Source organism: Pholis gunnellus, assembly GCF_910591455.1.
Source record: "Pholis gunnellus genome assembly, chromosome: 20".
Classification (NCBI taxonomy): Eukaryota; Metazoa; Chordata; class Actinopteri; order Perciformes; family Pholidae; genus Pholis; species Pholis gunnellus.
In genome coordinates, this window is record NC_136547.1 from 11971748 (window position 1) to 11984151 (window position 12404).

Sequence of the window (12404 nt, forward strand, 5' to 3'; positions counted from 1 at the left end):
TTTACACATGACAATCCTTCACAAAGTATTGCTTTGTTTTCATGTGCAGACAGACTGTATATAAGAAGTGGACTGAGTCACTGTGACCTCACCCATTGATTTGTGGACTGCCATTATAAAGTCCTGAGTTCGCCATTTTGGCAGTCGCCATTTTGTTTTTTGAAAGTAGAAGTGACACGAAAGATATTTGACCAAAACATTTAACATAAATGAACATTTGGATCCCTTTGGTTATAGCTTTTATTTTTAGACCACGACATTTCCGAATTTGGTCTGAGGAAGATTACATGCTTTTATTTTGTTCCGCTAAATAAATCCTAAACATAATTTAAAGTGAAAAAGAGAGGAATAAGGACATCCCTCCAAGCTGGGTTACTGTCACCTGAGACAGCATTTCTTTTCACATCAGCTGTCATTAAAAACAAAACCTACAGTAAAGTTAAAGTCAGGTTATTCCTGCTTGAAATCACTCATTTTCATCGATGAGCAATGGAGGGAACATTTCTTTTCACTCTGACCATCTCTGTGGAAAACCTGTCAATAAATTGAGTGAAACATATCCAGTAGTGCTCAGAGATACAGGAAGGGGATGATTGATTAGACATGAGTGATCTACGGCATGTTTTCAGATTTGGTTTCTTATTGTAACGGGTAAAAAGAGCTTTCACAGGATTTGTCTCTGTCTACCTGGAAACTCAATACACAGATGATTTATACAGTTTCCCTATTAGGTTTCTAACAGTTCTAATAGATTCCAATCATGAGTCAATGTATTCTCAATCTACTAGATTAAGAGAAAACATTAATTAAAAAAAACAACCTTTTCCTCTCCATTAGTGGTAAAAGGATAAAACTAGAAGAGTCTACAACCCAGCAGCTCTGTAAGGCTGACGACAACATCATTTTTGGTTATGTTTTGGCAATTTTTGATAATGTAACACAGAAGTCATTGCAATCATCCTGTGGGGGGCGTGAATGCCATGACATTTGACACAGCCAGCCCAACAGTGGAGACTTTTCCCTCATAATCACAAATGTCAACCCCATGGCACTATAGGAAAAATGGACGTTGGTATTAATTTCACAGCGATCATCCCAATACTTGTGATATTCTAGTCTGGATGTTGCTAACATGGCTAAAAAATATTTCTAAAGTTACACTCTATTGTGGATGTTCTTATGGTAAAGTCAAATATTTTGGCCTTCATTTTACAGAGGACTAACTAGACGGACAGATTTGTCATGCTGCTCCTTCAGGTCATATCAGTCAGACTTTACGAGTTTCCTCTTAAACTGGAAATGTCTAAAAGGGGAAAGCTCAGCAGACATATCAACCTGCCATCAGAGCCAGAGTTTGTGATGAGATTGCAACTCAGAAAGAAAGTAAAAAAGAAAGAAAGAGGGAGCTAAACTTTGAGTACAAAAGAGTTTTACTTTAGTTCTTGAGTTTTAGAGAGATTTATCTGAGCGGTGTCTGTTTGTCTCTCCAGCACAGTTTATGTCAAGCCGTTTCTCTTTCATTATATTTGGCTTGAGTCGGAAGGTGAATTGCTGCAGTATTTGCACGCACTGTCATCCTTTTTAGCGGTGCAGCCTTCACAGGAGTTATTCAAACATTCTCCGAGTCCCTTTTTCCATTATTGAGATTTTACGAAGCACTTTACTTTCGCAGTAGGTTTCCAAAAAAACATGTTTTTTGTCTTTTCCAACATTAAAGATGTGAGTAACACAAAGACTCTTTTCTATAATATGATTGTAGATGCAAAGCGTATAACACTCAGACGAGCAGACAGAGTCTGCTCTCACAACAAAGGATTGATTGATGTGATGTCGGCCTAGCTGAGAAGTTTAACACTAAATGAGACTGGCAAGAAAAACTTTAGTTGCAAAATGGCACAGAAATGATGAATTGCTGAATATTCTCATGCTGAAAACCTGAAAATGTATGTGTATCGTTTGTCGTGATGTTTTAGCCTTTTATAATCAGAAGTGCAACATGTCAAAAATACATATTTGTAGACTTTATGTCCTGAACAAATAAATGCAATACCTATTTAGTTGAAATTTAGAGTTTAGAAGAAAACAATGTGTATTATTACATATTATTGTGAAAGTCTGTTAGCATGGCTTTGTACACACCCACTATTGGGCCAAAAGATGGTTAGAACTGTTACAGCTATGTTTTACTGCAACTTAGAATATTTTGTATTTGTGCTGAATGTGCAAACTTTGAGGTGAATCAAGGTAAAAGCAATTTCTCCTTGTTGAGTTTCCTTAATAAAAGGTAAATCAGTCACAAAGTAAAGTCCATGATTTAAATCTAAGAGACAACTAAGATGTGGTTTGTGCAAAAAAGAATTGCTGAGGAAAAAAATAAATAAAATGTAATAAAATGTATTCCAAAATGTGTCGTTTTCTTTATTTTTGACAAACAAATGGCCAATGTCCAGGGACGTTATGTGAAAAAATGTATTTGCTTAGTTGCTACCGACAAGTGTTAAAGTGTTATTGGTAATCATAAAATGCACTATACATGCAAATGTGAACGTATTGCTCAGACCATTAATCACTGTGAGAACATTTAAACATGCAAAATAAACAAACTGTCATGGGTTTCCCACGGTACACATCATTTAGTAGATTATGTAAGTATGACAAAGTTGTCATCTATCTATTCAGTTCTTCCTCAGTGGGAAATAAAGGCCTCAGAGTGATCATTTATGTGTTCATTCTAAGCTAAGAGGAAAAAAAAGTGCTTGTTCAGCACAACGTTTTGGAGCTCTTATGGCTCCCAATTAGATGAGAATATGACGCACCTCACAAAGAAATTGTTCGAATTACCTTAAATATATCATAGTGGTAAAAGTGTCTTTGATACTGTGTCCAATTGAAAACCGCTATCACAGATCAGTTTACTAAAAACTCAAACCCTAAGTGGGGGTCTATCATCATCATCATCATACAATTTCATTCAAAGCACTTTCTTTTCTGATTTTTACCGTCTTTTTTTTTTGCCTCTTCCCTGCTGCCATCAGTACACGTTCGGTTTTAAACTACTTCCTCTATTTATGAAATGTCACATTTCCCCGTGTCTCCAATTTTGACACTCAAGTTTGACACTCTGAGATGCTAATGTGCGTAAGAGCGCAGTCGCACTCCCAGAAGCGGAAAGAAATTCACACCTATGCGTGCACAAATGGCTCTGGGGAGAAAGACCATATTTCAAATTTCACTGGCTGTTTAAGAGGTGATGGAGCTGCTTTTTTCACACCAATAGAATATGATAAAGGTATTTGGCAGCAGCAGAATTTCAGGTTCTGGGATACAAAATGAAAAGAAATTATGGAAAAAGTTGCAGTAGAAACGTACAAGTTAATCATGATTTACACCGTATCATCATTTTAAAGAAACACAATTATGTTTAATCATTAAAAACATGATACCACTCTCATGTCCATTAAATATGAGCCCCATTAGCTGAACAAATAAAAAGGGGAATAAAGTTAATTTATGGTATGTATATACAGCATGGGTTAGCAGCATGTACTCATCATTTTCACAGCTAGGGGAGAAATGAGAATTTTAGTGACCAAGATTCAAGGGAAAACAATATTTAGGATTCATTCCCCATTTTATTGTATCTTGAGGTGGAAGAAAGTGTGAAAACCAGCCAATGTTAACACAGAGGTGCACAGTAAGAGAAACAAAAATGGAAACAGAGAGAGAAATTACAATGTGCATTTACATCAAAGAGTCTGACGCTTTTGTCTTTCTGCAAATATTCCCAATTTAGTATGTTATTCATCTCATTAGAGGGTCGTGTGGTACAGTATATATTCCCCAGTGAGATGACGTCTGTAAGCCCCATCAGTTATGAATAGTTGGATTATAGCACATCTCCCGTTCAGGGGGAAACAATGAGCACTGACATGCTGGGTCATAGAGTCAGAGGCACAAGAGGAGCAGGTAAGACACTGGAGGGGAATAGTCCAGAGGTGTGGGAAAGAAGAAATTGATATTCAACAGCAGAGATCTGACATTGACTCTTCGAGAGGAGGGGAAAGGATCTGAAGGACTGGTTTGGGTCAGGCAGCATCGCAGAAAACTGGAGTTCATGCCGATCTGCACCACAGTCCACCATGATGTGATGTGTGTTTGATTCAACAACCGACATTCAAGTCGAGTTTACAGTCAGTCAGCACAGCAGGCAAAGAAACCCCCATAATGTTTGCTCTAGCTTTTGCTCTTATTGCAGGTTCAGCCTGCAATACTGCCAACTTCATTTTGAATTTGCTTGAAAAAGTCTCACTATGTGTAGAGCATAAGAGCAGTACAAAAAGAAGAAAAAAACATCTAAATGGCAATAACCAGTTCAAAACTCAAAAGCCGGACAATAAAAAAATGAGATATGATGGAGGTTTGTTTCAGAGTGCAGCAGCCACAAGGTTGTAAATATGGTCACCCCTTGAAATTGGACAATAAGTGAAAACAGCAGGTGTCTGATGTCTGATGATGGAGAGAATGAGAGGTTTTAGGGCAAATAGCAGCATAAAAGGTCAAATGTATCATGGGGAGGTGGCAAATATAGCTTTCTTAAACATCTTAAACACACAGGAAATCAACAGAGAGAGGCTAAACTATATACACTACAGATGAAAGGTAAAACTACTCCCATGTCTGTACGTTTAATATGAAGCTACAGCCAGCAGCCGGCTAACTTAGCTTAGCACAAAGACCGGAGGAAGAGGGGAAACAGCTAGCCTGACTCTGTCCGAAAGTAACAAAATCTGCCTGAAGAGCGCCGCTAAAGCTGACAAATGAACAGGTTTTATTTAGTTTGTTTAATACGTACAAACACAGTGTGAAAACAACAATTTAAATTCAGTAGAGAGAGGAGATGAGACCTGGAGAGTCTGGTCAGAGATGGATGAAAAAGTCAGGACTGTTTTTAAGTAACACAGCCTTTAAGTGGCGTCCTGTTTGCAGTGTTGAGTCTATTTAAATGGCCCACTGATTGAGTAATCATCTGTCAGACCAATGGAAGCTACGGCTCCTTAACATTACGTTCACATGCAAAGTGAATGAATGCATTCTTGGTGAGGGGAAGATCGCCTGGAAACCGTGTTGTCGATTTAAACCACTTAAATGCCAAACATATCGCCTCCTCAACTTACTATCTTACTCATCTGTTGCGACTTCACTTCCTGAAAGTTTCTACCCGCTATAGAGAGCAGCGCAGCATTGTGTCGGGATTCGTTGCAGCGGTCAAACAGTTCGATGGTGACGTCAGTGTCACTTTCTTGAATTCACCAAGGCTCCAGAGTCAAGAATAGAGGCTGTTGTGGTACACTGAAGAAGAAAAGCAAGTCTAAGGTTGCTGAGAGACCAAAAGTTTTGATAATGCAAGTACTTATGTGCGATTTAAGTCCTTGAAAGTGTGCAGGCAACGGAGGAGTTGACGCGGCGAGAGTGACAAACAAGGACACAAGCTTTTCAAAGAAACGGAGGCAAGTGGCAGAAAGGTAGAAGATTTATTTAAAATATTCTCAGCAATCTAAAGTGTATAAAGAATAATATCAAACCCTGTAAATGCAGTAGACAGAGTTGAAAAGGAAGTATGGTCTTGGTAGACAAAAGGCGATTCAACAATCTCAAAGTGTTTTTCTTTTGTTTCTTACGTTAGTGAATCATCTCTCTTCCTGCCCTCTCTCGCTTGTGCTTGTTCCAAAATAACGGTTTCAGGATGAGCTGGATTCCTCCTTGTTTTCTTAGACCCCGACTGTAATCTGCGACTGAGTTTACGTGCACATGTTTTTACAGTAACCTGGATTAACTGTTATCTTGGGTTTGAGGTAGCTGGAGAACTAACAATAAATAGCAGAAACATTTTATCTCTTTTTTTAATGCGCCACACAGTTCATACGGTCAGCGCTGTTATGGATACATTTTTTTTATCAGAGCATTGACGATAAGGCGCACTGGTATAGGAGAGTAGGAGGGCGGTCTATTATTCTCACTCTTTGAATTGATGACAAATGTAAAAAGATGTTACATTTTACAATTTATTCTTGTAAACACCAACGATGTCATGAGGCTCTTCAAGAGGCTCATGAATGAACATTGTTCGCCCCTGGGCTGTGTGTAGGGCTTCTAATCATGTTCTGATGTCCACAGGAGGTGATGGAGAAACCACCAGTTTGATAGCTTTAAAATGCTCATTTGCATGCAAGCAACACATTAAATCTTCAGTCAGTATCTACCCAAAGGCTTGATTGTATGCAAATCCACTTCATATCAAAACATATAAATGTATTGACCAGCCCTGAGCTAATAGCAAAAAACTGAAAGCACAAGTTTCAGTTTCGGCGCCTAAAAGTTTGTTTGCCTCAAAATAAATTACTCCACTAACACAGTCTGATTAAATAACAGATATTTACACCAAGAACATTGATATTTGCTTCCTTGAATTTCATGCTTTGAATTCATTTTACGATGCAACATTTATCCATTTTTGATACAATGATACAAACATAACAGAGAACACGTTCTTCATGCATGTTGTATTTACATTCAGTAAAGGAGGACGCGTTTACCTTTGTGCTCGTCGCTGAAGTAACTGAAGTAAGTGGGGCAAGTTATTGTAACGACCTCTCCGACTCTGGCTGAAGGCCAGCAGGCGATGATATCCCACATGCCTTGGCAACCTGCCAGGAGGAGACAGTAGCGTTAACACGGCATCACTCATAGCATGACGGACAAACACATACATGCTTGACTCATGTGCAGTACAGCAGTATTTCTTCAGTTTTAATTCAGAGAGAAAAAGATAATCGATATGTTGGTTTACGTTACACATTTGGTACAACATTCTGAGTTTGTCCGTATTCTCTCATTTCAATTAAAATTGTGTTCTTTAAATATTGCACATGTTAACAGTTAAACGTAGGAACACAAACAATAGGTTTAAATCCATCTGAAAGACCTTTAGTCGCTCATATCTGTGCAGGCTGGTTGGAAACAATGTCAAACTCTCAAAATATACTGCACTTTTATAGAATCACTTCTATTTTTTGTGACTGTATTTCCATTTATTCAAGGCTCATTTTTATAGCTCAGAAAACCTTTTATTCCTTACATTTCATTTTGGTCAAATTTAAGTCCCCAATCTCACCTCCTTTTCCACGAGCATTTGGCTTAAAAGTGAAACCTGCACCACCACGACCGCTGGTCGTTTTGTCTCCTATGAAACTGCGTCTACTGAGGCATCTTTCATAGGACGGGGTTTTTTAGTGACTAAATGTAGAATCACACTCTTATTTTGCAGTTTATAGCAATCGTACACTTTCTTTGCAATCTTTTCTGTATTTGAAATTGAAGTCCGAACACCGTGCAGAGTTTGAAATAAAAACACAAGTGATGAACCATTTCTAAGACAGATTGATTGCTGAGGTTGAGAGAATTTCTGTCTGAGTGTAGACAGCTTCTTCTTTAGTTCTGCACAATGATGTGTGCGTGTGTTTGTGTGTGTGTGTGTGTGTGTGTGTGTGTGTGTGTATGTGTATCTAGTGCTACTTTAACGCTGGACACCCGAATGCATAAACTCTCAAGAAATAGTTTTTTCAATGCCGGTTCTCTTTCAAGAACGCAAAGGAATTGCAGGAACCATCTCTATATTCAAAATGTTGCAGAACCACAGTCTGTGAACATATGGTTCCTCACGAATGTACACACTGCTAATTCATTTATTAGTGATGTGACCTGTGCGAGCTACCTTCCTGTTGAGGAAGCAGATAGGGAAAAGAGAGATGAGGGTCATTGCAGAGATAAGAAGGAGCACGGTTTGTGTATATTCACTTAATGCACTCTGCAGTATGTACAGTACCTCATTTTAAACGAGCCCATATGGAGATATATGCTGTATTTCTGAGGGATGTTTATTCAGAGTAGAGGTCGGACTCTTACTCCGGCAGATACAGTGGGTGAACCATGGATGTTCAACTCTCACTTCACTTCTCTATGACAGACACTGATGTTATCTTTAAATACTTTCATGGCCTAAATATCCAATCATAACTTCCTTCAAGGTTATTTTAATGCTTTAACCTGCTGTCATGTCCATCAGGAAATAGTCCTTCCCTCACTGGCTTTAATGGCTCTGCACGCTCACACAGGTGTTTTTAATCACTGTGGCTGATTAGACCTCCATTCAGGCCCACAATGCAATGCTCAACATTTTATAGATGTGAATATTTTAACTGTGTGACACTACGCCTGTCAGGGATGATGAAAAATGACGATGATTCCAAAGTGTCTCTGCCAAATGAAAGCACTCATTATTCTGCTTTGACTTCAGTTTGGGAGATAATCACGCTTTCACTTCTAATTACAGCTCCCACAATGCTTTGGGTAACGTAAACCGTAGGTAAAACGTTGCTATGGAGTTGGTTATTAAGCTGTGGACGACAACTTAAGCCTCTCTTGGCCTGTATTTGTTTCTTTGACACTGAAGAAAACTCAAAAACGTGATGACTCTCAGGCAAGCTGTGTATTCAGAGCGTCTTCTTTCGATTTTTTTTTAGTAGATCTTCAAAAGTGTACGTCAACACCATGTAAATATGTGTATCATGTCTGTGTAGAAATCTTTATGCAAAGGGTTGCAGTCGAGCAGTAAGAGTTAGTTGTCTTTCACCACACGCAGCATCTTTGCCTCAAACTATTTTGTGCCTGTTAGGGAGTATTGTAAGAGTGAACAAGGGAGTGATTTTGGACTCAACAGGGCTCTTAAGATCTGTACAGCAATAAAAATGGTGAAGGTGTAATTTGTCCCATCGTATTAGGTGCAAAAAAACTAACAGGAGAGTTGGGAGATGTCATTCAAACAAAGTTACACCCACGCACTCCTGAGAAAAAGTCTCATGGGTGCAAAAAGTGAAAACGCCACCCTTCAACTCTGACTTACTTTACGTTAAACTAAGACGTGATTGTAATAGTCGTCTGCGGTAAAATGAGCAATTGTATTTCTGCCAGCTATAATAGTGCTTCATCTATAAACTGCCACACCGTATTACCTTACCTCACTTCTTATTTCCTCTAAATAGCCTAAACACCGTAAACAGAGAGAGGAAAATTGTTTTTTTTTTAGAATGACCTGAAGAGACGTTCCCAAAGGAGGTATCCTCACAGCGCTGTCTCTCCAGCTCGATCTCGTTCACCACGTCGCACATCTGCACCGACAACACCTGTGGAAGAGGCAGAAAGCACTTTTAGGTGTCAAGAATCCAACGTGCTTCCATCACACCGCAATTAGGCGCTGAAAGAATTCATTTCCGGTGAGGTTGAGGCCGGCCGACGGGTGACATCCCAGTGAATATGTGCCAGTAAATGTTTTATTCAGCATTTCCCTCTAGCACATTCCTGCAGCGATGGCCTCTCATGCCATGTTTTCCTATTACAGCGAACCCCCGGCTAATAATACACAGAAATGTTCTGAAATCCCTCTTGCCTGGCAAATAGATGCTATCATGGAAACGGATTAGGAAGTGGAGAAGGGAGCCACTGAGTAATCTACTGCGATTGTTCATCTGTGTCAACAAAAAGGCTGAAAAATGCGGGCTGACAGCCGCATGGCGGAAAAGCCGGTGGGTCAATGGAAATGTGTAAGACGAGCGGCGAGTAGCTTGAGAAGGTCAGTGGAGATGGAGAAAGAGAGCGAATTCATGAACTCCCAAGAAGGAGCTTTACCCTGCTACCAAAGCTACAACACATACAAGACTCAAGGCAGTAAAAGGTCAAAGAAGAGAAGAGCGATGCAGCCAAGAAGCGCATAAGATATTAATACAATTCGTGTTCTGCTAATTGGTCCTTGTAGATGTCTTTATTTGTCTGTTTTATGAGCCGCCACCACCAAGGTGCAGCTGTCAAACACAAAATGATCCTCATCAATCATCCACAAATGCCCCGTTTAGTCCAGGGTTGAGCTCCCAATGCACCCGACACTGATGTAAACAGCAGTCTGTAGCACGCTGCTCACCTCCGATAAGATGAACACACCAAACAGTATTTATTAAAAAAAAGGACACCTTTGAGAGCAACAGCAACGCTCTTGTTCTTAATGTCTCTCACAGCCTTGTTGAGCATATGCATGTTAGTGTAATGAGTCAATGTAATGAGGCAGAATAAACCCAGAAAAACACTTCGTTCATCATTTACAACAAGGAGTAAGTGTACTATCTTGCAGGCCTGTTGTACTTCTTGATATCTTTTGGTGCAGGAATATTTATGAGCACACGAACGCGTCAACACAAAATAGAATTTCTGCAAGAAGCAGATGATGCCGCGCTAATTCAGACACTCAATTCCAACAGTGTTACAGTCACCTGACATGGAGAATGTGTAGAATGTTTTGTTTTAAATCAAATTATTGAAATTAAATTGGTTCTTGTTTGTAAAAAAAAGAAATAAATATGAAGAATTTGTTACTGAATCAATGCATGAATCAAAGATATAACATATTAACTTTGAAGAACTGAGAACAAGTGGAGATGAACTGGTATATGTACAGCTGGGCTGATTAGGGATAATGGGAAGCAGGTGGGCTGATGAGGAAGTGGGAACAGGTTATTGAAGAGGAGGGAGTGACTGGAGTCAGATTAAGAGATACGAGTGGGGGCAGGAGGAAGAGTCAAACAAGCAGAAAAATGGCCATGAACAAGTTTGGAAAAGCAGATTGTGAAACATGTGCAGAATTTGATACTAGATGTTTTCACATTCATCTGTTGAAGTTTCTCTGTGCTCAACTTATAAGTTGTGTACGAACGAGTATGACTTTGTGACATCTAAATGTGAGCTCTAAAGAGAGATCTTGTGTCCAGTGGTTAAACTTTTGAAATATTTGCAAATGCATATTCATCAATTCTGGATTTTAACTTAAGGAATTTCAAACCATGTAATTGAACTTTTTTTGCTTTAAACCACATCAATGAAAATATAAATAACATGCAATTTGTTAGCACGTCCATAAGTGACGTTTCAAACTAATGCTCTTCTTTACACTCATCAGTAACATCAACAGACGCCATCTTTTTAAACACATAAGCTCTGGTCACATGACAGTCACGTTATATTAGCAGCGCACCATCCAATCCACACAAAAACGCCCAGTTATGTTGCTTATAAGAAAAGCCCATTTATACATATAATATACAAAAATGTAAGGGTAAAGGTAAGAACTGTGCAGTTCAGATAGAATAACATCAAGCCAGTAGCTGTTGTGTCTCTATATTGGAAATAAGATGTCCCTAAAACATAAAGTAATAAGAATCTACAATAAAGAGCCCAAAGATAATCACAAGGAAACAACATCTACATCCGGAGTAACCAATGGTACAAAAATAATTTAACAACACTGATCACATGCATCCACAGTCCAAAATCATCCTAAATAGTTCTCTCCTCGGGAGCAGATTTCCTAATATACTGCTGTAGCTAAATCTATTAACCAAACAGCCGAATGAGCGGTTTACTTGCAAGCATTACAACATTGCATCAAGGGCAACAGTTACCTGTAGGTAAACAACAGACATCTATGCCATACCTCCATGTTATCACTTCTCAACACAACATTTCAGAGCCTCAGTCATTGCCTCACTCACTCTCTCTCCCCCCTCTGATGAGGTCGTCTTGACACTATCACAACCCACGGAACTTTGCTCACAGGAGTCTTTGCCTGCAACCGATTACAGCAGAAAATCCAACATATCCTGAAGTAATAGCAGCAGCAGCACAGGCCGGGAGGCAGGACATTAATCTGCAAACATTATCTGTGCAGAGCAACACGGGCGGAGGAGGAAATCTCATGTTGGTCAGACTCTTTGGTAACCTTGTTTTTTATTAGCATGACATGTATTGTCGGGCAGCGTAACAGCGGCGCACTGAAGACGGGATTTAAGTCTAAAAGACCCTCAGAGGGTAAAACGTTGTGGTCACAGTGAATTTAAAACAGAGAACGTTCTACAACCTGTTCAACCTGGTCTATCAGTGAGTTGTATCTAACATCACCGCTGTAATGCTAATATCCAGTAGAGCTACTGTTACATTATTTAAGTACAAGTTTGATTCATGAAAATTATATTATATATATAAATATATTTATATATATATTATTAATGATAAAATCAAGGAGGGCGACTGCTCCAGGTGCCACAAAAGCTCTTTAAAGGAAGGAAGGAAGAAGAGTCCTGTATGATTATATAGTCTCAAAGCGTGTTAGAAGGTCAATGAGTCAAGGTCTAGTTTTAGGATCTTTACTATTTATGTTTTTTAACTTAAATGTCATGCTGTTTATGGGCCATAACAGAATAAGTGTGGGCCACTCTGTAAAACTCTTAACATTAAGGCTATAAACG

The 12404-nt window shown here is 39.1% G+C and overlaps 1 protein-coding gene across 1 annotated transcript in view; it reads right to left on the minus strand.

Moving 5' to 3' along the window:
• vipr1b (vasoactive intestinal peptide receptor 1b) overlaps positions 1 to 12404 on the minus strand; it is a gene marked incomplete at both ends in the record, with an annotated part of 33272 nt that overhangs the window by 17187 nt on the left and 3681 nt on the right. The window contains 2 exons of the mRNA XM_079181082.1: positions 6594 to 6704; positions 9149 to 9239. Coding sequence (XP_079037208.1) covers positions 6594 to 6704; positions 9149 to 9239 — 202 coding nt within the window. The remainder of the gene's footprint in view (positions 1 to 6593; positions 6705 to 9148; positions 9240 to 12404) is intronic.